General features: G+C 37.2%; 1 protein-coding gene across 1 annotated transcript in view; it reads right to left on the bottom strand.

Annotated features, from left to right (window-relative positions):
• The window catches only part of TRPC4 (transient receptor potential cation channel subfamily C member 4), a 141,767-nt gene that overhangs the window by 18,932 nt on the left and 97,609 nt on the right, over window positions 1-25,226 (bottom strand). Inside the window, exons 4-5 of the mRNA XM_040267029.1 lie at window positions 18,097-18,236; window positions 7,455-7,768 (exon numbers count right to left, since the gene is read on the bottom strand). Coding sequence (XP_040122963.1) covers window positions 7,455-7,768; window positions 18,097-18,236 — 454 coding nt within the window. The remainder of the gene's footprint in view (window positions 1-7,454; window positions 7,769-18,096; window positions 18,237-25,226) is intronic.

Genomic DNA, 25,226 nt, shown 5'->3' with positions numbered 1-25,226 from the left:
GTTAATTGTTTTTACTTTTACAAATGGTAAGAAAAAAATCAAAAGAAGAGTGATATTTCATGACACATGAAAATTTTAAATAAATTCACACTTCAATGTGCATAAATAAAGTTTTACCGAAGCACACCCATACCAACTCATTTATCTACTGTCTACAGTTTCTTTTCTGTTACGATGGCAGAGGTGACTAATTGCAACAGAGAACAGATGGCCTACAAAGCCTAAAATATTATTACCTCTCCTTTTCATAACAAGTTTGCAAACCTCTGTCCCAAGGCACTGAGTGACAGTTGATAAATTATAGATCCTTAGGCTTAGTCTTTGAAAAATATAAGCACTTTTACCTGATTTTTTCCTTTTTGATTATAAAAGGACTAAAATAGTATTATCACTATGGATTTCCACATTTACAATTAAAGTTGCACAGAGTAAATCCTGTAAGATGATAAGATGTCTCTGAATGCTCAGATAATCAAATTTGCTATTTTTTAATATTTTAGGGAGCATTAAAAATTTTTTTTTAAATTTACTCCCAAAATGGTAAAAGATGAAGATTGTCTGAACTCAAATGAAGAATTGTTTCAGTAGGATCATTATAACACCTTAATATAAGAAAAGACAATAGAACTCTTAAGAGTCTTTGAGAAATGGTTAAAACAAGACTGTAGTTACATTGTGAAAACAAAAGCAAAAAGTATCTTATGCCTGGCATGGTGACTAAGGAGGCAGGATTTCAGTGGCCAAGTGCTCCAAGGAGAGCAAATTCACGTGAGGCCAGTGGACTGTGGTATGGGTTGACACGGAAAGATGAGTTTAAACTATCAGATCTCCTCTCTGTGAACGTTTTATCTTAGAAATAGCAAGAGAATGAGGTAGTTGTTAAAAGGCGCTGAAATGACAGAAGTTACGATGTAGAGCCAGGATCCCTGGAATTATGAGGAAGCCAAAGTTCTGAGACAGCACAAGCTAAGAAATAGAATAGAGAATAAATAAGCCAGGTAATAAGTAAACCCTGAAGAGAGTAATGTGGAGTAGCTGAGTCATGTTAATATCGACTCTCAGAGTAAAAAATTCCAAGGTCCAGCTCTTCCTAAGGTCAGCCCTTGCTCAGAGAATCTAATGGATATAATCCTGTGCTGGATTCTTGTAACAAACTCCTATTACTTGACACAATCTATGGATTTCTCATCTGGATAACCAGGACAATCCCACTAAGGATGCCTTAATTGGTGTTCAGGATTTCTTTTCTGAAATTTTTTTTACATAAACCATTTCATATGTTTAATTGTATAATAAAATTTTAGTTATAGGATAGGAAATGTAATGGTTCCTTATTGGATTATTTTGCTAACGCTGTTGGACTCTCAGTGGGGCAAATTATCTTAAAGGCTTTAATGTGATCAACCTCAATCAGACCTTGTCTTGTCAGCTGGGATGTACATTGGGAAGAATTCACCATATAGAATTTCTTTTTAATTTTTGAAAATGTATCATTTATTATAATTCCATCCTATTTTTAAACTGCATATGTAATTGTTTAATACAGTTGACACTTAAGATCTATTCACAGATTTTGTGATTCATTTTTGTATCATTTCTTTTTTTAATTTATTTATTTTTAACTGGAGGATAATTTCTTTACAATATTGTATTGGTTTCTGCCATACTTTTAAAGGACAATCAGATGTCAGATTCTAACAATATCAGGGAAAGTTTAATATAATTCATTGGCCTCAGACAAAGGCTACTAGAAGTTATTCTTTGAAAACTTTCAGAATTGACCCAAGGCCATAAGTTCTTTATTTTCAGTAGCTTTAAGGACAGATTCTAAGATTAATGACAGAGTCATTGGCTTCAATGCAAAATGATGTTGTTCTTCCTAAATAGTGTACATTCTCACTGTGAATATAAAGTATAATTCAACTGGTTTTTTCCTAACCTCAATAGCAATTCAGAGAAAAGTTACATGAATGATATAATTAATTGTATAAAATGTTTCCACATAAATCTCATAGCAGTTACATTTCTAAATATTCAAATAAAAAAGGGATATAGAGTAAATGGATTGTAATGGTTGAATAATTCTGATTTTCTTCTACCTAAATAAGAACTCAGAGAAGGCAATGGCAACCCACTCCAGTACTCTTGCCTGGAAAATCCCATGGATGGAGGAGCCTGGTGGGCTGCAGTCCATGGGGTTGCTAGGAGTCGGGCATGACTGAGAGACTTCACTTTCACTTTTCACTTTCATGCATTGGAGAAGGCAATGGCAACCCACTTCAGTACTCTTGCCTGGAGAGTCCCAGGGACAGAGGAGCCTAGTGGGCTGCCGTCTATGGGGTCTCACAGAGTCGGACACGACTGAAGCGACTTAGCAGCAGCAGCAGCAAATAAGAACTATTCATCATTAGGATATTAGCAGACTCTTTGGCAAAACATTTATTTACATATTTAATTAAAATTTGAAAACAAGAAAATTCAAAATAAGATGACATTTTATGGTTAATTCTGAATTTCATTCTTATTTTTATTTTCATTTTTTCAGTTGAATGAATCAGAAGTAACATTTGCAGAATAGTTCCACTTAACCAAAATATATGTACTTTTAGATGAATCAAGACCCTGGTATCAGGACACTGGTATTTCTTAGTTAATTCTCATATTGCATGGATTAAAAAATCAATCTAAGTTAATATTTCAAAACCATTATTTCTAAAACTGCTTTCATAATTATTGATACCAACATTGCCCATAAAATGATGAGCCATTAGCTACATCACATTTCAGATTGCCATTATGGGACAATATTTTCCTAATTCTATGGAAAGATAAGCACAGAAAGCCCAGGATAATGCCACACTTAATCAAAGCACAGTTAGCATGACGTCTTGGTTAAAGACTAAAATCTGGCAACTTCTATAGCATTTCCATCCTAAAGGTAATATTTTGTCTCTTGCTTCTTGAGGCTATCTCTCAATTCCTAAAAAAAGCTTGTTCCGCAGTTAAATACTTATAACAAGAGAAAGAGAACAAGTTGGGGGGCGGGGGGAAGTCATGCATTCCACAGCTGAATTTTCCTCTATTCTTTGAGATGAAACCAATGAGGAAATATAAATTAATATAAGACATCTGACTTGTTTCATTCCTAGTTTATAAGAAATAAAGTATATTAAAACAAAGTATGACCTCAGTTGGCCAGTTCCAGTTATCAGGAATGCAGCTCCAATCAACATTAATGGCTTTTTTCCTAGTGAGAAAATATCTGTCATAAAGTCCATGCCTCTGTATTCATAAGAAAGCGAGCCTCTTACCCAGAGACTATTGATTTAAAATTGTATGCAGATTACTTTCAGTGACTAAACATTTGGTATCTTTTAGCAGCATGTAGTTCTATCCACAGCAGAGAGAAAACAAGCTGGAGCCATTAAAGGGGTAGAAGAAGGGCCCCCTTGCTGGCGGGCAAATGCATGGAGAGACACAGAGGCAGATCCCAGCCTGTTCCCACCGGGAGCTCACAGTCAGGAGGGGATCAGAAAGGCATCCGGAAAAGGTACATCTGAGATGGGTTTTGGAATCCAGAATAAAACTTCGCCAAGAGGGCAGAACAAGAGCATTCTGAGATGAGAGAATAGTATGACCTTTATAGGGACACCTTAACCCATTAGAAAATGTTGAAGAGTAATGTGTTATTGGGGAATCGAGAAAAGATGAAGCTAAAAAAGGAAGCCAGGGGCAGATCTCTGAGGACTCAGTATGTCAAGCTAAGAAATCTGACTGAATCCAATAAGGAACAAGAAACTATTGAGATATTTTAAATACAGGAGCGTCAAGATTTTGGTTTAGAAAGATCATGCAGGCAATGGGACAGAAGACATATCAAGGAAGGCAGGGACCAGGGGCCAGGGAACTTGGATTTAGGCAGAGGGAGTGAGCAAGGGAAGAGGGCCTGAGATGAAAAAGAGCAGTAGACATTTGCAGACTGACTGTGCGTGGCAGGGGTGCGGGGATGGGGGGGATCTAGTTTTTGATTTAAGTATCTCGATGGGTTGTGGTAGCATTGACTAAGAAAAGGAGTTGAGGAGGAGGAAGAAAAATGTTTTGAGAGACTCTCATGAGTTTTCTTTGATTGGGTTTCGATGTTTAGGACATTTGCATGAAGAGCTGTGCAAAAGACAGTTGGATTTACAGATCTTAGGGAGAAAGGTCTGTGCTAGTGGTGTGAACTGAATACAGAAGTTGTCTCTTAGACACATAAGGCCAAATCTATCAGATGAGTTTTTGCAGAGATACTGAACAGGGTTGAAGGATAGTTAGTAAGGCAGATTAATATTGAAAAGCAATCATTGTGGGACTTCCCTGGTGGTCCAGGGGTTAAGAATCCATCTTACAAAGCAGGGGACTTGGGTTCAGTCTCTGGTTGGGAAGCTATGATCATGCATGCCATGAAGCATGGCCAAAATAAAAAGAAATCATACTAGTTACTCTTTGTAACTTTGAACAAAAATAATTTGTTGTTTGCAGATTTACCATCTGCTCTCTGGGGAAAAATTCAGGTAGAACACCTGATTTACTGGTGTTGAATGATTTGAACCTATATTTGACTGATATGCACTTATTGGTTGCTTTTCATAGTAATAGAGAAAAGTCATTGGTCAGTATATGCTAAAATAATGCATAAGCCAAGTTATTTAACATGTTTGATTTTAGAAGAAAATTTATATTAAATATTTTGCATCAGATTCTCTAGCCATATTCTCCTAGACACATATTTAAATTAGCTAACAATATGTAAACATCTGGGGCTTCCCACGTGGCAGAGTGGTAAAGCATCTGTCGATGTAGGACGCAAAGGAGATGCAAGTTTGATTCTTGGGTCGGAAAGATCCTCTGGAGAAGGAAATGGCAACCCACTCCAGTATTCTTGCCTGGAAAATTCCATGGATAGAGGAGCCTGGTGGATTATAGTCCATGGGGTCACAGAGAGTCATACACAACTGAACGACTAAACACAAGCACCCACAACACACATTAGCATTTACCACAAAACCAGTAACAGAGCAAGCAGATTTCTGAGCATCTCATGGATCATAAATTAGGATGGGATTAGGTAGAACCCTTGTTAACTGCAGATGAATCAGATGTCTGAAAATGGGTTGGATCTTGGAACCACAGATGTTCTCTGAATTAGAGAAGACCTGAGGAGGTAACTCAGTTCTAGGGGCTGTGTGGAAGTTTTTCCTGGAAGACAAAGCATGGATTCAGAAGGATGTGACTGCAAATATCAACAGGGTGGTCTTAGCAAACAGTCTGTATTGGAGCACACAGCACAGAGTAACTAGGGAGTTGTGAAAGATAGAGCATGGAAAAAGGATCTCTATTTCCATCAGAAATCCAGGAGGCCAATCAGCAGGCAGACAACATTCAGGAACTTTGTTACAGGCCGAATTTGAGTCTAAGAAGCAGAGAGGTTGGTGGGATCTACGACTGTGAATTCCTTATCCTTGTTGCCAGGGGCAGATTGTCAAGTCTAGAATCATAAGTGAGTGGAGAAAGACAAATTCTGATATTAAAACTGAGACACAGTCCAAAGCCATTCATCACCGAGATGTTGCTGCAAGGGGTTTCAATGAATCGCTGCTGAACTGGTGAGAAAAGAGCAACAGGAAGAAGACAAAGCAGGGCAAGCTGGTCGGACGGGAGAAACTGCTTAAGCTCAGGAGAATAAAGAGGCTGGAGCAAGTGATGAAGTAACAAGGTGGAGCTGCGATGACTTTTTTTTTTTTTTTTTATGATTCGTGGTTTGTATCAGATCTATCTCTGAATGGATTTGAGGCAGCTAAGACTGCAATGAAAACTTATGTGCAAATAATCAGATGTTGATGGATTAGAGTGAGGTTTTAAATACTGGGATCACAGATAAATACAGAACTGAGCCAAAAAGACTATTTTAACCAAAAGTAATTTAGTTTATGGGACGTTACTGATTTCCTCCCACTGGAGAAATTACTGCACTCTTTTAGATTACATAAAATTCTAGAATGGCCAATGAAGGGCATTTGACTTTCAAAGGCAGCTACCAAATGACCATGTGTTCACGTGATTCCTGTGGAGAGGAAGATCACCTAACTCCCCAATTCATCTGCTAATTCAGTTTATCACAGTGGGAAGGAAGTAGACACAGGGACGTATTAGGGCTATGTGAGCCTGAAACGCTGTGGCCATGAACGTGTGCTGTCAGCAAGCCTGATTGTGAGAATTACAGAAGCTTGACACCAGACAAGACGCTCATCAGCTGTAAGGACACAGAGAGTTTTATGAGCATCAGAATCATGGCCTAGGTTAGCCTGAGGTCTCTAGTTTGAATTATTTCCCCATGTTTAGACTTTGTGTTAGGGAACCTGGGAATAACAGAGACACGTGAAGGGACTTCAGTATCTGGAAAACACCTGAGCAAAGACTGAAAAGCATTTGGATTTTCTTCCATGACTGGTTTTCCAAAAATTCTATCTGTTAACGTACTTGTACGCTGTCACTAGACACAGGTTCCTTTCCTTTCTTTTCTTTTTTTTTTGAGATTCCTCAAAGATTTTATATTATTATTATTTTTTAAATTAATTAATTAATTAATTTTTTATTTTACTTTACAATTTTGTATTGGTTTTGCCATACATTGACATGAATCCACAGGTTCCTTTCTACTCCACATTTTATATTTTTAAAATATATATCTCCATTTATTTGAAGTGAAAGGGAAAGTCACTCACTTGTGGCCGAATCTTTGAGACCTCATGGACTATACAGGAATTCTCCAGGCTAGAATACTGGAGTGGGTAGCCTTTCCCTTTCCCAGGGGATCTTCCCAACCCAGGGATCGAACCCAGGTCTCCCGCATTGCAAGCGGATTCTTTAGCAGCTGAGCCACAAGGGAAGCCCTAAAATACTAGAGTGGGTAGCCTATCCCTTCTCCAGGGGATCTTCCCAATCCAGGAATCAAACTTGGGTCTCCTACATTGCAGGTGAATTCTTCACCAACTGAGGTATCAAGGAAGCCCCTCCATTTATTTAGGTCTTCTCTAATTTCTCTCAGCAATGTTTTTGTTGTTGCTGGGTTTTTTTTTTTTTTTTTTGGTGGTGCCACACGACATGTGATATTTTAGTTCTCTGTCCAGGGATCGAAGCCATGGCCCCTGCTATGGAAGTATGGAGCGCTAACCACTGAACCACCAGGGAATTTCGCTCTGTTCCATGTTATAAAACAATATACATAGCTATCTTTTATATGAGCTCATTTAAAAGAAAAGACCATTTTACTAAAACTTAGATGTACTAGATATCTCTGTTTTCCCCACTGAGCACAGTGTTTCTTTGCAACCACTTGTCATGGTTCAATTTCAAAATGTAAATACCCTTTAAATTCTACCAACATTTCCAAGGGAAAAGTCCAGGAGACTTACGTTGAAAAGGCGTTATTCTGCTTTTCACATCGTATGCCTTTGCAGCTTAACCCTTTTGTTTCTTCATAATAGAAGTACAACTGGTTTAGGCCATTGGCAAATGCTAGCAGCACAAGGCAGTAGATGAACAGAAACTTCAAGATGTCCAGGAGCATTCTTCCCAGAGATATTTGCAGAGGTCCCAGGTGAGAATTTGCAGTGAACAGTGAGATCAGACGCAGGGAACTGAATATATTTGCAATAGCAAACAAAGCTTCAGCCACCAGCGTGGGGTGCCACATGTCCCAAGATTCACGTGGATTAAGAGCACTGTACTGGAGAAAAGAGAGAAACAAGGAGAAAATAAAATATGAAACAAACACATACATACAAATCTGTCAAGCCCGGGCCAGGATGATTTTTTTCAGGTAGCTTCAGCACTACGACCTATTGGCAGGAAGCTGATGTATTCCATGAAGGTGGCAGCACTTCTAATCTACACAAAAATAAGAAATTTACTAAAGGAACTTATAAAGGGTGAGCTTTAATCAAAGTGACCTTCCTAATCTGTCCTTGTCATTTGTAGTCTTTGCTAATCTGTGAATTATATCTGTCCTTGATCTTTGCAATAGAACTATTAAAAAAAGAAAAGGAAAATGTTAAATAGGAAAAAAAACAACAGTTTGATTTTATATTGGGAAAAATAGAGATATCATAATAAAAAAGAAAACTACATTATAAAGGAAAACTGCTACACTTTGAACAAAATCAATGACTTCACTTACCATATTTGACACATTTGTCTATTCTAGAGGCATCCATGTTGGACACAAATGACCTATAAATGAGTAACTAGTGGCCGTGGACGCAGTAGTGACGAATGTGGGCATCACCATTAATATTTTGTATCTGTTATAGCTGAAATGTACATAAAACCTAAGTTGGAAATCACTCAGGCAGTCAATGGATTGCTGCTTTTAATGTTTCAGGTGTAGAAAGTGTGATATTTGTCTGAACATTCCCTAATTAGATAAAACTTTGATTTGAGAAAAATATTTGCTTCATTAAACTTTGACCAGCAATTATTTTTAAAGTATGACTAAAATGTCAGCTTTGAACTATTTTGATATCAGGCTATAGAAAGAGCACATTGAAATTTATCCCTTGTAATCTTAAAGTAGATTTGTATCCTTATCAAGAAAAGATCAAATACATGTTGAAATGCTAAATTATGAACATCTATTGTTATACCTGTATAAGAACAGAACAATAAGTTACATTCTCTTTTTCATATATATCACTAAAAATGTCTAGACAACTGAATTTTTTTTCCTAATGATCATGTAGGAAAAAAAAATTACTTCTCTATGAGTACCATCAGAATATTTCTATTCTTTTTATATTGCATTTTATACCAAAGACCTTTACAAATGTTAATTAATTCTCTTGAAAGTAATAGATAGTATTTTTTAAAATCTCCTTGGGGAGAAAATACCTCAGAAGTTCTTGATTTTGTTCAACACTCAGACGCCTGCTTGAGTGACAATTTAAAACAATCAAGTTTGAACTAGAAGGAAATTATTTTCTATTTTTAAATCCTGATAACTCTTCTTAAGCATTTCCACACATGGCTTCAGCATAAAATAGCTAAGGACTGAGATACAGGAAAAAGAAAATGATTTTTGATTCATTGTAATGAGTATTAGAGTAACAGTTTGCAGTATCAAACCTCACCTAATTCTCTCCAGTTCCTTCCCGCCACCCTGTATTTTATACCACCTTTCCTTCAAAGACTAAAATAACATTAACCTTCCTTTTCTCATTCTCTGGAAAGATACACATATTTTAGTAGAGAATATCTACCCTTCTGTTGATGGCTAATCATCTCTCTCTCTTTTAACTTATATGGCTAAGGACCATACCTCAAAATGTACAAAATACTAAACAATAAGCATTCTTAAAGATGTAACTGTTTTCTTGGAATTTCTCACCACATTTAACACAATGCCCTGCAGGTCCTAGGTGCTCAAGAGATATTTTAGCCCATCAAGTATCCATGCATGGAAAAATGAGGATGAAAGGAACAGATAATTATAATAAAAGTGCTCTGACAGATGAACACTAACTGCTGTGGGAATAGAGAAGAGAAAGTGATGCATTCTATCTGGCGCTGAGACTGGCAATGAATAGAGATTATATGTTGTTCAAGCTCGAAGGATCTTTGATGCTACTGAATCTAGTGGAGATGCCATTCCTTGTTCATAGCCGATTTGAGCTAGTAGGATGTAAAATCCATCATCTCATGGTCACTGACTCCAGCTCTGCTATTGACTTACTGTACTTTAGAACCCTTCTTAGCAAATTCTGTCAGCTGGGACTTGCAAAATCATAAGAGGGTGGTTTCCATTTTGCAAATGAGATGCTAGCTTCTGCCCCTATATAATTATCCAGGAGTGTTTCAGGGTCCAGAGATAAATGATGAGAAACAATGCTATGTGAATATGTTCATGTTTATACCTGGTCGGGGCATCTTGAGAAAAATATTGCTGGTATTTGGGTTAAAGGAGGGCTTCCCTGGTGGCTAAGAAGGTAAAGAATCTTCCTGCAATGCGGGAGACCTGGATTCGATCCCTGGGTTGGGAAGATTCCCCTGGAGGAGGGCGTGGCAACCCACTCCAGTATTCTTGCCTGGAGAATCCCCTGTGGGACAGAGGAGCCTGACAGTCTGCAGTCCATGAGGTTGCAGAGTTGGACACGATTCAGTGATCAAGCACAGGGTTAAAGGATGTTTGAATGAAGACTTGGAAATTAAAGAGAGAGACCTCCTGAGAGACTGAGAAATATCTCCTCTGGAACCATCTGCTTACAGTCTAAGGATAATAATCCAGGGGGGCTTTGCCTCCCCAGAGAGAACTTGTTCACTTTAGAAGGTTAAGATCTTTCTCTTTCCGTCTCCAGGGAGAATATGGGCAGCAGGCACAGCTGCACTACATAAGCTCTGAGATGCATTATTTCCCCATTGCTGTCCTGTGATACAAGCTCATGTATGTGGAGGACACATCTGGCTTCTCTTCTGTTGCCCTGTGTGAGCCTGGAGCACGGGGGACCAATGTGAAGACAGTTCTGTAAGTAAAGAATTTATCTGTTCTCTGACCCAGAAACCTTGTTTCCTGTTAGCAAGAAACCGAGATATAAAATTTTAGGAATTCTCTCTTGATTTCATTTTTTAAACTTTACTCTTTAATTTTTCTTCTGCCATTCAAATCTATGTACATTTCACTTCGGTTTTAAAGAAGGGCATTATTTTATGAAGCAATTTTAAAATTTCTTTCAAACCCAGCTATTCTGTGGCTCTGTACAGAAAAGTGGTCACTTTGCAGTGATTAAACATATTTTCCACACCTACTATTAGGAATGAAAAGATTAACGTGAATTTTAAAGTTTCCTTTGGCTTTATTTTCTAAAAATTATTCACAAGGTCTATACTCATGTTTCATCTTTGTATGCTTGCCTCCAGCCAGAGTGATGGCTCTTGTCAATCTTCTTAGCAGGCTCCGCTTCTTTACTTACACCTTAAATATCGAGTTCACTTCTCAGACCCCTTCTCTTCTTATTCTTTCTACTCTCCCTGGAAATTTCCTGTGATTTCAGTTGTCACTTATATGCTAATAACTCCCAATTCCTCATCTCCAGCGCAGAAGTTGCACTTACATTCATATTTTATATTCTCTTGCCTCTTGACATTTTCTCTTAAATATCTCATGGGTGTCTCAAACTCACAGGTCAGAATTGAAACTCATCCTCTTTTCATCCTCAAACACCTTCACAATTCATGCTTTTTCATCTCAGTGGATGGCAGTAAATTATCTAAGGCAGCATTTGAGGTTGATCCTAGAGTCCTTCCTAGCAAACTCCCAGCCTTTGAAACCAAAATCTTATATATGTCCTTACTCCTCTACATTGGTATCCTCACTGTTAAAAAAGTTTCCTACAAAAGGAACTTTTGTAGGAAATCTACTTCTGTAGTAAATCTATTCCCTACAGAAATGATTATAATAGCCTTCTAACTCTTGTCCCTGCCTTGAATCTTGTCCCTACAATCATTTATTTCCTCCAGATCATCTTTTAAAAGGACCAATCAGGCAATCTGGCTTAATGTTCTTGAATGACGCCAATATCCTCATGATGAAATTCCATTTCCCAACATGTCACATGAAGCCTCTGGAATCTGAGACTTGACTTCCTTTTGAGATTGACTTTCCATATACCCAATTAGGTGCTTACAGCTCTGGCTCAAACCTTCAATTCTGGCCATTCTCCAAACTACCCTCACATTCTCACCAAAATGCCTTTCTATGAATCCTGGACCCTTTGTCTAAAAAAATGGGTTTAAATTCTAATTATTTTGATTCTTTGGCTACTAATCACTTACCAAATATGTGTTGAGTGCATACTCTGTGTCAGGCAATATCTTCAGGGTTCACAGTGGTAATCAAACAAGCTATAACTCATGCCATGCAGGCTTACAATACAGTGAAGAAGACAGATATTAAATAGGCAGTGCTTGTCTTTCCTTTGAGAAGTTCTCTTGTACTACAGATGAGTGGACACCAGGGTCCTGCTGGCCAGAGCTGGCAATTCCATGTTAGAGAGAAATCAAGAGATATGTACACACAAGGGATTGGGGGCAGGAGGAGAAGGGGATGACAGAGGATGAGATGGCTGGATGGCATCACTGACTCAATGGACGTGAGTCTGAGTGAACTCCGGGAGTTGGTGATGGACAGGGAGACCTGGCATGCTGCGATTCATGGGGTCGCAAAGAGTTAGACATGACCGAGCGACTGAATTGAACTGATAGCTCTTTGAGGACCGGAAATTCCTGCTTTCCTTTTTCTCTCATGGATTTACTTATAAATTATAAACCTACCATAGTTTGACTTTGCCTTAAGCCTCCATTTCTATTTAGATTCTTTGTAAGGAACTTGCTGCTATGCAGACCTAGAAAACAGAATATTTAACTTTGAGTTCCTTGTCAGATTTCCATGTCGGGAACTTTGTCTAACGTGTTTTTGGTACTGGACATCTAATAGAGTGTTTTATATGTGACAGAAGTTCAAAAAGCATTTTTGGGTGGAGAATTGTAGACATATTCTAAAGTATGATTGTTAGAAAAGATGGATCATTTGTAGAAATGTGAGCATCTTAATTTAGCTGGGTTGCAGAGGCTTTGGGAATAGTGATAAGAGAAAGCTGAAGCCAGATCATGAACACCTTAGCAGAAGTGTTAGGAGAGGAAGACGGATTGCATCATAATAGTGGGTCCTAAGTTCCTTGAATATAGGAAAAGCTCATCTTTATATTCTCTAGAGCCTGATGCATACTCATAAAAGTCAAGTATTCAAAATGAATAATAATTAAGTTGAGGCAAAGTGAAAACATTTGTCCCACAAAATTAAACAGAAAATGTATGCTGGTTTTAATGCTTGATTTATAAGGTGAAAACATTTCCCCTCCTGCTAACTGGTTAGATAATTAAGAAGTGAAAGACAATAGGAAGGCGTATGATTTTCTCCTGTGTTAAATAATACTATACAATTCATATTTAAATATCTACAGCTCTCTGTCATAAAACTAAAGAATGTTTAGAAAAATTCATGATTTGGAGAATTCACTATAGTTGTAACATTTATGAAATGGAAACATTAGCCTTCTTTCTAGCTGATAAGAAGAGGGACCAATGAGGTAAATACTATTTAGAAGAATGGTGCTATGAAAAATTCCGGCAAGATCATTAAAAGAAATGTTCTTATTCTTAATCATTTTGACTCCTGAGAATATTATTTACACAGTGGATGAGGCATAGGATTGCAATCATTTCTGCAAAATGACAGAAGATAGACATAAGAGACAAGTTATACATAGGAAAAGGGACTAGGTAATATTTAGGAGAAAATGATTCCTAATGAAGATAAACTAACATTTTCCAAGTGTGCCCAGGCATCAACAAGCTCTAGATTGACTTAACGTTTTATACATGGTGAGAACAAGAAATGACTGACAAACCTTCTTCTTCAAAAATTAAAAGCAAATTTTAAAAAGCTACAATCCCTAAGCTGTGAAATGCTAATGAATCAAGGCATTTAAGGCAGAACCACAAAGCCTTGTGGGAAAGGAGAATCCTAAAGTCACGTGAACTTCAGTGTTCTCTCTGTCTAATCTAATGTTGTTTCATTTTAATCAAAATAAAAAACAACTGAGTGCTTATATTAACTCAATTATGTGGCAATAAATGTGTTTATTAATGAGATCCTCTCAAACCATTGTCTGGAATCTGATTATTCCTGTCATCTTACAGAGAAGAATGGTGAGACATAGGTTCAGTTCAGTTCAGTTTAGTCGCTTAGTCGTGTCCGACTCTTTGTGAACCCATTAATTACAGCGTGCCAGGCCTCCCTGTCCATCACCAACTTCTGGAGTTCACTGAAACTAACGTCCATCGAGTCGGTGATGCCATCCAACCATCTCATTCTCTGTCATCCCCTTCTCCTCCTGCCCCCAATCCCTCCCAGCATCAGAGTCTTTTCCAATGAGTCAACTCTTCGCATGAGGTGGCCAAAGTATTGGAGTTTCAGCTTCAGCATCAGTCCTTCCAAAGAACACCCAGGACTGATCTCTTTTAGAATGGACTGGTTGGATCTCCTTGCAGTCCAAGGGACTCTCAAAGAGTCTTCTCCAAAACCACACTTCAAAAGCATCAATTCTTCGGCATTCAGCTTTCTTCACAGTCCAACTCTCACATCCACATATGACCACTGGAAATACCATAGCCTTGACTAGATGGACCTTAGTCAGCAAAGTAATGTCTCTGCTTTTTAATATGCTGTCTAGGTTGGTCATAAACTTATCCCAAATCGCACTGGTAGAAAGTGGTACAGGCAGTGGTCATACCAAGTATGAATCAGAGCCCAGATCACAGCTTTGGCCAAAAGGACCCTTTTGTATGTTAAAAAAAAATCTCCAGGAGGATAAATTGCAAAACGATGAACCAAATAAGAATGGCCCTTCTGCTAGACCATGAGGTTCTCTCCCTACAGACCAGTTACAGAAGGGTCTCCCCCTTGAAGGACTGATAGTTCCTTTTGTCTGGATCCATCATTTGACCCAGATGACCAAGGGTTAGATTTTTGCTACCATTTATGCACCCATATCAGAAGACAGAACCTGGGCAATTCCAAGTTATAACCCCTTGGTCATCTTGCCTGCACCATCAGAAGTGAACTATTTACTGGGGAGCAGCGTCAAGACCATCCTGGGATCCCACCTATGATCCCAGCCTTCATAATAACAAATCACGTGTCTTTTGGATCTTACCTCCTAATTTTTTTTTTTTCCCTAAAGCCAACCTTCTATTAACTTCTCCTGTGTCCACTGCTCTACTTCAGGTAATCATCATCATTTGACTCATTCTGTTTCAGCCTCATTAATGGTTCCTCTTTATCTTAGGATTCAAACCATATAGCATGATCTAGAAAGTCCTTCCCATCTTTGCCCTGCCCCAATTCCCTGGACCATCCCTCTGAATTAGTGACCTCCTTTATACTCTCAGACTCATGCATATTGTGTCTCTTCTCCCAGGGACATTTATGAACGTTCATGGACACAATACATGCCCACTCACTCTGTCCTCTAAATCATTTCAAGACACTGCCAGCCAAATTTAGTTCCTTCCATGATACCACCAAGGTCCCTGTGGTAGATCTTATCACACTGTAAGGTCTTCATGGGCATTTCTCTTTCCTTTCTGTGAACTGCTTGAAGGCAGGGGCTGTATCGCCAGTGTCTTTGCATTCTCAACAAATAGATGGAAAGCCAGTTTCTTAATGTGGCTCCATAAATTCTCATTGCTTGATTCACAAAATGACTGTTTGCCTCATTTATGGCAGTCTATTTTTGTGCAGAAATAATGCTTCTTTTCCTGAAATCGTAAATTATGTTATTAAAAATTAGCATGAGAAAATGAATGATAGAACAAAAGATGATAAAGAAGGCTGAGTCGCCAAATCAGCATGACATCACAGCCTCCCAAAGTCAGTGCTTTTTTGCTGTTATCATCATTTAAAAGAGAATACAATTGAGGCCCACATGAAACATCTTGCCCCAAATCAGACAGTTTGCAAGTGGTAAAGGCAAGTGTGGATTCATACATGAAACTCTTTTTCAACTAAAATAAAGCAAATGACACACTAAAGACATTGCAAGAGGCAAGTCCAGTGGACTCAGGGTACATGAAGGAGGAGGAAACAGCAGTAGAAGAGAAAGGAGAGAACTAATCATGCATGGTTACCAGTAATTTAAATACATTGATTGGCTCATGTTTTTCTCATATTAATGGTGTAAGGCAGAAATTCCTTATTTTATGGGTGAAGCACAGAGAGGTGAAAAAACAGGTCCAAGTTCACATAACTAGTAAGTGATGGGAGAAAACAGCCCAGGAAACCCGGGTCTGAAGTGCAGCCATTTAAAAACTATCCAGGAAATCAGGTTTGGGGCACACAAATTAGTCATTCAGAAATAACTTCTCATCATTTATGTTTATAATCCTAGCTGAACTCCTATGAATAAAGTGCATAAGCAATCCATATGTTTTCCAAAGAGTTCCTCTGAGGTTATTTCTATGTACTTTTCCATCTTTTTTTCCTTTTCTTTCTTCTTTCCCACTTGGGATGAGCTGATTTTTTTTTTTTTTTTCCTTTTAGCCGTGTGAAGCAGCAGGATCTTAGTTTCCCTGTCAGAGACTGAACTCATGCCTCCTGCTTTGGAAGTGTGAAGTCTTAATCACTGGACCACCAGGGTAGTCCCTTGTTGAATTTTGAACCTAAATTTTCCCATTTACAGTATAGGGAACAATGTTTATATTTTAGTATGAAAACAGATATTCCACATAAAGAATTCACCTCATTTTATGAAAATTCAAATCCAGTTGTCTGAAACCACTGAGGCCCCAAATACACAGGTGTTCATTAATTTATATAATTGTAGGTAGTATATACCAGAGTTCTTATATATAAAATATATATGTATTATAAGTGAATACCATATGAATGAGATCTATAAAATGTTTCTTAATATAAATATTATATGATAGAGGTTCCTTTTGGCATCAAACCCATATTTCTTTGAGCTGCTAAATAGAATTTTTCAGCCTAAGGCTATTCATGATGTCTTCTTTAGACCATTTACTTCAAAATTAGCTGATGAATTTGCAATCAATGCAAATTTAGGCCCTTGCCTAATACTCCTGATCCATGGGAATTGAGAAAAGGGATCTGTTTAGCAAGCTCTTCAGGTGATTCTTAGTACCTGAATGTATGAGAAGAATTGATATGTCATGTAGAACTAGAATTTTATAACTGTACGTGGTCACAAAAAAAGCAGATATATTACTTTTGGGGAGAAAGATGTCCCAAACCACTTTATAGATATACTTAAGCGTCATGACAGAGGAAAGAAGAATTGGGAAGATATGCATTTCAAAATGGATATCCATCTCCTACACAGATGCAAAACTTCCTTGGTTAACACAATATTTTCTGTCATCTTCAGAAAGTCCCAAGGTAATTCGTTCTTAATGCAGATAGAAAAAAATTATCAAATCATTTCCATTCTTAAAACATAGCTAGTTTTCCATGAAATTGGCAGAAAACATTTTTTTCTGAATGTTTTGATGAGTGCTGGAAACATTTTAATTGAACAATTCAGGAAATGACTTTGGGCAATTTCGACCCTGTTACAGCTGAACGTTTCAGGAGCTGACTTAGAACAAAACTAAATGAATGAGAGTTCACTTTTGTTTTAGCATTTCCTAGCTCAGATCATTAGATCGCATGAATTATTCATGTACAGTCCAATTAAACACTTTATGTTTTCCTAATTCACTCATCATTTTGACACACATTTTTTAAAAAGGAAGAGAAAAGGAAGGAGTGAATGGAAAGGCAGGAAGGAGGACACGATCATACTTAGGTTTAAAAAACATCCCCCAAAGTACAAAATAATCTCAGTTGTCACTGCAGAACAAAAACGTTTTATGTAAATTATGTGGTTTGGGATGAGATTGATGCTGTATGAAATGCGGGGGAGGAAGGGGTGTGTGAGATTTCAGTACTGTCATGTTGAATGGGGTGAGAAGAAAGAATTATATTCTGCTCCAATTATATCAAGCTATATTAGTTTAAACTGAAATGATAATTTCAATGCTTTAAGAGAGTAATATTTTGATCTGTCTGTGTAATTTTATCAGTTAGTTATAACTGATAAAAATAGATTCTCGTTGCAAAAGTTTGAACAGTGTTTGAGGTAGAATTTCATTAGAAATGGAAAAGATTAGAATTGAGAGCAGCTATTGTGAATCACTTTTAGGCATAATTCAGATACCAGAAAACTGGGTGACAATTTCTAAATGTCTATTAAAATTTGTTTTACGACTATAAGCTGTGCATTATCTATGTATTTTATTCCTATGTCTCAGGAAAGTCATGAGATGATGAATTTCATATACAGATAATGCCCTAGGCAGCATTGTTAATAAAAGTAATAACAATGGAATATTATCAATACTTAACATAACTTTTGCTTTACCAATAACGTAAATTATAGTTACCTTTACAAATGCAACGATTTTCAAGGAGATTGTTGCTAGGTATAAGGAGTTCATCACAAAATCCATTAAATTCCACCAATCATGGATGTAATCTTGAAGTCCACCATCCCACATTTGTTTAATCTCTCCCCATATAAAACCTGCAGTTATAGAAAGATTCATGTAAGAGTGGTTTTTCAATCAAATCATTATAAACAAAGATACATAATTAGGAATTAGAGAATCTTGGAACTTCAGGACACTGTATAGTCACTCTAATACAACACCTATTTTTATAGGTAATAATAATTGAGTCCCAGTCAGATTATAAAACTTTCAGGATTCTTAGCTAATTGGTAGAGAATTCTCTTGAGGCAGCTTCACTTTCTTTTAATTCATTTGATAAATTCAGCAGGTTGTGAAAATTTGAATCAAACTGGGATTCCTCTTTACCTCTATATCTTTCTCATGGAAAATATAATGGTCATTTGTAAACAGATACTTAAAGACATTTTTCCTCCCAAGCCAAAATGACTCAAAGATTTATGAAAAACCTGTTTCTAGTGAATGTATGTGTGCTCGGCCGGTCTGCCTCTTTGCAATCCTGTGGAGTGCCCACCAGACCCTTCTGTTCATAGGGTTTCCCAAGCAAACTCCAGAGAGACTCTCCAACCCAGGGGCTGAACTTGCATCTCTTATATCTACTGAACATAACTGGCTTAATACCATTGACCAGGGTACTTTGTTGTGCTTTTGTAAGCAGTTAGCACCTGCAGAGATCTGATTTCAATTCTTTTCAAAAAGCAATTATAACATTCATACTTCTAACAATAGCTCTAAAGCTATATCCAGAGAAAATAAAAATCCCTTTCCTTTGATTATGGTCATGTTTTTAATAGGAAATATTTTATTTTCAAATATTATAAATTACTTATATCACTGTATATCTTTATTCTACTTCCAGATTATTAAAATTTTATAAATCTATTTTTAGAGCCTAATAATGAGAAGGGAAAATATGAAGATATCTAGAATCAGGAAATATGAAAAGGATAAATATGATTTTAGAACTACATTAAAACAAGAAAACAACTAGACTCTTTTATGATAATGATAGTTTGATACAAATGTGGGTAGCACAGAGTTTTATATCTGTCCTACACGAAAAGCAAGAAAGTCATATAAATATAGAATCATATTTTTTCATGAATCTGTCAGAGAGGTGAGAAACCAGGGAGCCTATACTTCAAAGAAAACCGTTGCTGCAAAGAGAGTGACAAGGAGAGCATTAGCTTCCCTGGGTCAGGTGGCAGGGTGAGAGACGCTGGCAGCATATCAATACAAGAGATTAAGACAAGTTCAGAAAACCTTCTTAAACAAATTTCTAAAAGCTGAGCGTGAGCTACTGAGAGAGGACAGAATCCCTGGGACACAGAAACGAGGAGAGTGTCCACTCAGTTGTAAGCTAATTTCCATAGATCCTGACACTGCTCAAGAACCTGGTTCTGGGAGGAAGCCCAAAGCTTTATCTAGGCTCCTGCACCCCAAGAAGCAGAACACATCAGTCCTCTGGGAGAAGCAGGAAATAGAACTGGGACTAACTTTTATACCAATATCCTTAGATGCTTCCTACCAGTGGGGGAAGGTTGGGACCACCATGACAAGGAAGGTTTGGATCATTGAGATGCTCCCTGATGCCCAGGCATAGGCCTACCTAACTCTGACCCTAGACCTGGAAAACAGACAGGCTTTCTGCTTCACATCACCAGGCTGATAAACGCCAGTAAGAAGCAGAAGCTGACAACCACTACACACACACAGAAGTTGCTCAGTTATGTCCAACTCTTTGCGACCCCATGGATTGTAGCCCACCAGGCTCCTCGGTCCATGGGATTTTCCAGGCATGAATACTGGAGTGGGTTGCCGTTTCCTTCTGCAGGGGATCTTCCTGACCCAGGGATCAAACCTGGGTCTCCCGCATTGTAGGCAGACACTTTACTGTCTGAGCTATCAGGGAAGTCCACCACTAGAGGATCACAAATACCTGGACATAATCTCCCTCAGAGGCACAGGTGCTGGAGGAAGGCCAGAAGCTGGGGTGGAGCAGGAATTCTGAGAATAATTCTCTCTCTCAACTGTTTTATCTGTTCAGGCTGCTATAACAAAGCACTCCAGACAAGCTGTCTTATAAACAACAGAAATTTACTTCTCATAGTTCTGGGGGCTACCATCTAAGGTCAGAGTGTCAGGGTCAGGCTCTGGTGAGAGTCCTGTTTCATGTCGTACACTTCTGACCTCTCTTTGTGTCCTCACTTGGCAGAAAGACAGTGAGCTAACTCTCTGGTCTGTTCTTCTAAGGGCACTAATCCCATTTGTGAGGACTCCACCCTCATGTCCCAGGTGCTTCCCAAAGGCTCCACCTCCAAAAACCATCACACTGTGGGATAGGATTTCAATGTGTGAATTGAGGTTGTTGTTGTTTAGTTACTAAGTCATGTCTGACTCTTTTGTGACCCCATGGACTGTAGCCCACGAAGGTACTCTGTCCATGGGATTTCCCAGGCAGAATACTGCAGTGGGTTGCCATTCCTTCTCCAGGGTATCTTCCTGACCTAGGGATCATACCCAGGCCTCTTGTGTTAGCAGGCAGATTATTTACCACTGAGCCACCTGGGAAGCCCATGAATTGGAGAGAGGGGTACAAAAACTTGCAGTCTTTGTATATGGTGGCCTGAAACTGATTGCAGCAACAATGAAACACAAATCCAGCTCAGCTTCTGACTCTACTGCCTCAAATTCCTACACTAATGTCCTAACAGAAGAGGCATATCCATTTTCAGGCATAAACGCTATACACTTCTGTCCAGCCTTCTACATAGGTATAAATAAATACCCTAACAAAAGACACACACATACAAGCACATGCACACTGTGATACATCATACTCAACCTGTTCAAAAAAGGATAAAGAAAAAATATTAAAGGCATCAGGGAAAGGGATTTGGTGGAAATAAAGGACACATTGCATATAAAGGAAAAAATATAGGACTGATATCAAATGGATTGTCTGAAACCACACAGAATGACATCATTAAAGTGCTAAAAAGAGAAAGAAGTCAATCCAGAATTCTACACACAGCACAAATACCTCTAATAAATAAAGGAGAATGAAAAACTTGTTTCAGGCAATCAAAAATTCAGACAGAGACCCATGCTCCAAGAAATACTAAAGGGTTATTTTTTTAAAGCAGAACATAACTGATAGACATTGAGGCTTATAAAAAGAAATGAAGATCTCTATTCAGAAGTTACTAAAGTGAAAATCAATGTAAAAGATGTTTTTCTTATTTTGAATTGCTCTAACAGATAACTGACTGCTCAAGGCAAAACAAAAATAGTAGCACTGCACTGTGGTTTATGACATATGTAAAACACATGGCAATAGTGCAGAAGACAAGAAAGAGGAGTGAGAAACACAGAAGCACAAGGTTCTGATACTACATGTAAAGCAAAATATTATTTGAAGTTAAGTAAGTAAGTAAGTGAAGTCGCTCAATCGTGTCTGACTCTTTGTGACCCCGTGGACTGTAGCCTACCAGGCATCTCCGTCCATGGGATTCTCCAGGCAAGAATACTGGAGTGGGTTACCATTTCCTTCTCCAGGGGATCTTCCTGACCTAGGGATCAAACCCGGGTCTCCTGCATTGGAGGCAGACGCTTTAACCTCTGAGCCACCAGGGAGGATTTGAAGTCAGACTGTAACAAATTAAATTTTATGTTGTAAATCCTAACGCATTCTCTCAAAATATGTTTAAATGCAGAGTCAAAAATATAAATAAATACGGTGTTATAAAATGCAATCCAAGAACAGGCAGAAAAAAAAGGAAAAATACAACAGATGGGGCAAATAGGAAAAACAATGGGGTAGATTTAAAATCTACCAATATTAAAAACTGCATTGAATGAAAGATAAAGTCTAAACATGCTTTTAAAAGAGATGGATGAATAGGATAAAAGTGCAAAACATAACTGCAAGACAATCCTTCGATAGGCCAAACATAAATGAATAACAATGATACCATGAAACACTAATCAAAAAAGCTTAAATGGCTATAATAATGTAAGACTAGATATATTTCAGAAGAAGTATTACTATGTATGTCTAGGAATAAAACATAAGGATAAAAAGGTCAAATCTCTGAGAAGACAGATCAGTCCTAAATATAAATGCAGCTGACAAAACAACCTGATAATGCAAGTTGCCATAGAACTTAAATATAAATAGAGAAAGGTGCAATTATAGTTAACTAGTCCTCTCTAAAAGTACACAAACCAGTAGGAAGAAGTTTAGTAAGAATATAGAAGTTCCAGAAAGCTGGTACTGATGAACCTATTTGCAAGGCAGGAATAGAGATGTAGAGGTAGAGAATGGATTTGTGGACACAGCAGTGGGGAGGGAAAGGTGGGATGAATTGGGAGAGTAGCATAGACATATAAACACATTTACCATGTGTAAAACAAATAGCTAGTGGGAAGCTGCTGTATAGCACAGGGTGTTGAGCTGAGTGCTCTGTGCTGACCTAGAGGTTGGGATGGGGGTGGAGCTTACAAGGGAAGGGATATATGTATACATATGACTGATTCATGTTGTTGTATAGCAGAAACTAATACAACATCACAAAACTATTATATCCAGTTAAAAAAATAAATTAAAGAAAGAATATAGAAATTCTGAACAACACTATCAACAGTCTAATAGCAGAAGATACATTTTTTTTTCAAGTGCACACGGAACATTCACCAAGACAGACTATATAACTTCAACATATTTATACATTTGCAATGTTTAAATATTTACTATTTAAAAGAGATGGACGAATAGGATAAAAGTGCAAAAAATAACTGCATGACAATCCTTTGACAGGCCATAGTAAAGAACAAATCAATAATAAATTATATCTTGAAACCTCCAAATATTTTGCAGTTAAATAATATGCTTCTGATAACTTTTGGTCAAAGGGAAGTTTACAGAATGGTTAGAAAATATTTTGAAATGATTACAAATGAAAATACAACTAAAAATTCTGTGATGCAGTTCACAGAGTATGTAGAGTAGAATGCTTAATTAGAGAACAGTAAAGGTCTCAAATCAGTGATCTCAGCTTTAACTGTGACACTATGAAAAGAAGAGCAAATTAAACCCAAATCAGGCAGAAGGAAGAACATTAGAAAAATAATAAGAGCAGAAATCAATACATTTTAAAATATAAAACTTGAGAAAATCAATGAAAACAGAATCTAGTTCTTTGAAATAGTCAATAAAATTGAAAAAATTCTAGCTAGAATTGATCAAGAAAAAAGAGAGAAGAGATGATCAATATAAGAAATGAAAGATGGGAATGAATATAGATCTTACAGACTTTATAAGGATAACAAGTGAATAAAGGGAACAAATTGATACTCATAAATTTCACAACATAAATGAATTGGACATTTTCCCTCAAAGACAAAACCTACCTAACTCACAAAAGAGGACATAGAGTAACCTGAGTTGCCCTATATTCATTAAAGAAAATGAATTCATAGTTAAAAACCTTCCAACAAAGAAAAATTCAGGTCTAGTTTTTCATGGTGATTCTACCAAATATTTGAGAAAGAAATAATGCCAGTGCTAATGAAATACAAAATTACAAGGAAAAAGATGTTTAAAGTATGTCTTATTCTGATAAAAAGTCAGACAAAAATATATACAAAGAAAACTATGCACTAATAATCCTTATGAATATGTACAAAATCCTCAACAAATATTAGTAAATTAAATATAGTAACATATAAAACTGATAACAAGTCATGACCAAATGCATTTTTCCTAAAAATGCAAGGTTGTTTCAATATTTAAGAATCAATCAATGTAATTTATCACATCAATAGATTTTTGGGGAAAAAAATATTTTCATTAGATGCAATAAATCTTTACAATAGGTGCAGTAAATTCATTTGACCAAATTCAACATTTATTCATGACAAAAGGATTCTGTAAAGTATGACTAGAAGGAAATTGTCTTGATTTGATAAAGTACATCTATAACAATCTAAACTACCATCATACTTTGTAAAGGGTCAGAAAATAAATTATTTAGGCTTTGCAGTGGTTGGATAGCATTACTGACATGAACTTGTGCCACCTTCGGGAGTTAGCGAAGGATGGAGAAGCCTGGTGTGCTGTTCATGGAGTCGCGAAGAGTCAGACAAAACTTAGCAACTGAGCAACAGCAACAATAAATGAATTAGTGTGGCTTTGTTATAATGAAACTATTTATAAAAACTAGCAAAGGGCCAAATTTGGCTTGCTGGGCCATACTTTGTCCTATATGGTGATTGTGCTGGTACTATATGAGTGTATGTGTTTGCCAACATTTTATATATCTGTGCCCTAAGGGGAGAAAAAAAGAACTGAGATGAAGTAGCGGTACAACTTAATGTTAAGGCAGCAAAAATTATGAGAGATTGATTAAAAATAAAGAAATTATGATGTATTGCTGATAGATGTGTTTGTGAAAGTTACAATGGAACTTTGAAAGAAAAGTATATTAGACTTGATGCTCATAATTATTTAGTGAAAAACTTGCAATATTTTAGTATTATTAATAAAGTTTTATTGTTAAATTTTGTCACATTTAAATTAAGAACTCAGATAAGAATTGATTTCAATTAAAGTAATTACAGAGTGCATTTTACAATCTGCTGTAAACCTTTGCTTTATTCTAGATTTGTTGTTTATATCTTCCTTTTGAGGTTTCTTTCATAAATAAATCTCTCTTGAGAACTAGATAAGGTTGAGCATAACTGGGGAGGTGATAATGATCACATCCTCCTTCTGAAGAAAGGAATGTATCATATCTGAAAAAGATGCAATGCAGGCACTGATTTTAGAGCTTGTGGGAAACTTACAATTTATATTATCCAATGAAGAAATGAGGAAAAATGCTCAGTACCCATGGAAAAACTCTCCCTTCCCACATTCGTGGTGCTTTTTCCTACTAAACCCAAGTACAGTCTGAGAATCCAGCATGCAACTGCAAAGTACCTAAGAGAACTAAGACCCCAAAAGGCCAGGTGACTAAAGCTACTTAATGGGAAAACCAGAACTG

This window comes from Oryx dammah, unplaced genomic scaffold (genome assembly GCF_014754425.2).
Source record: "Oryx dammah isolate SB20612 unplaced genomic scaffold, SCBI_Odam_1.1 HiC_scaffold_24, whole genome shotgun sequence".
NCBI lineage: Eukaryota > Metazoa > Chordata > Mammalia > Artiodactyla > Bovidae > Oryx > Oryx dammah.
The sequence above is the reverse complement of the archived record's forward strand: the minus strand, read 5'-3'. Positions and strand labels throughout refer to the sequence as shown.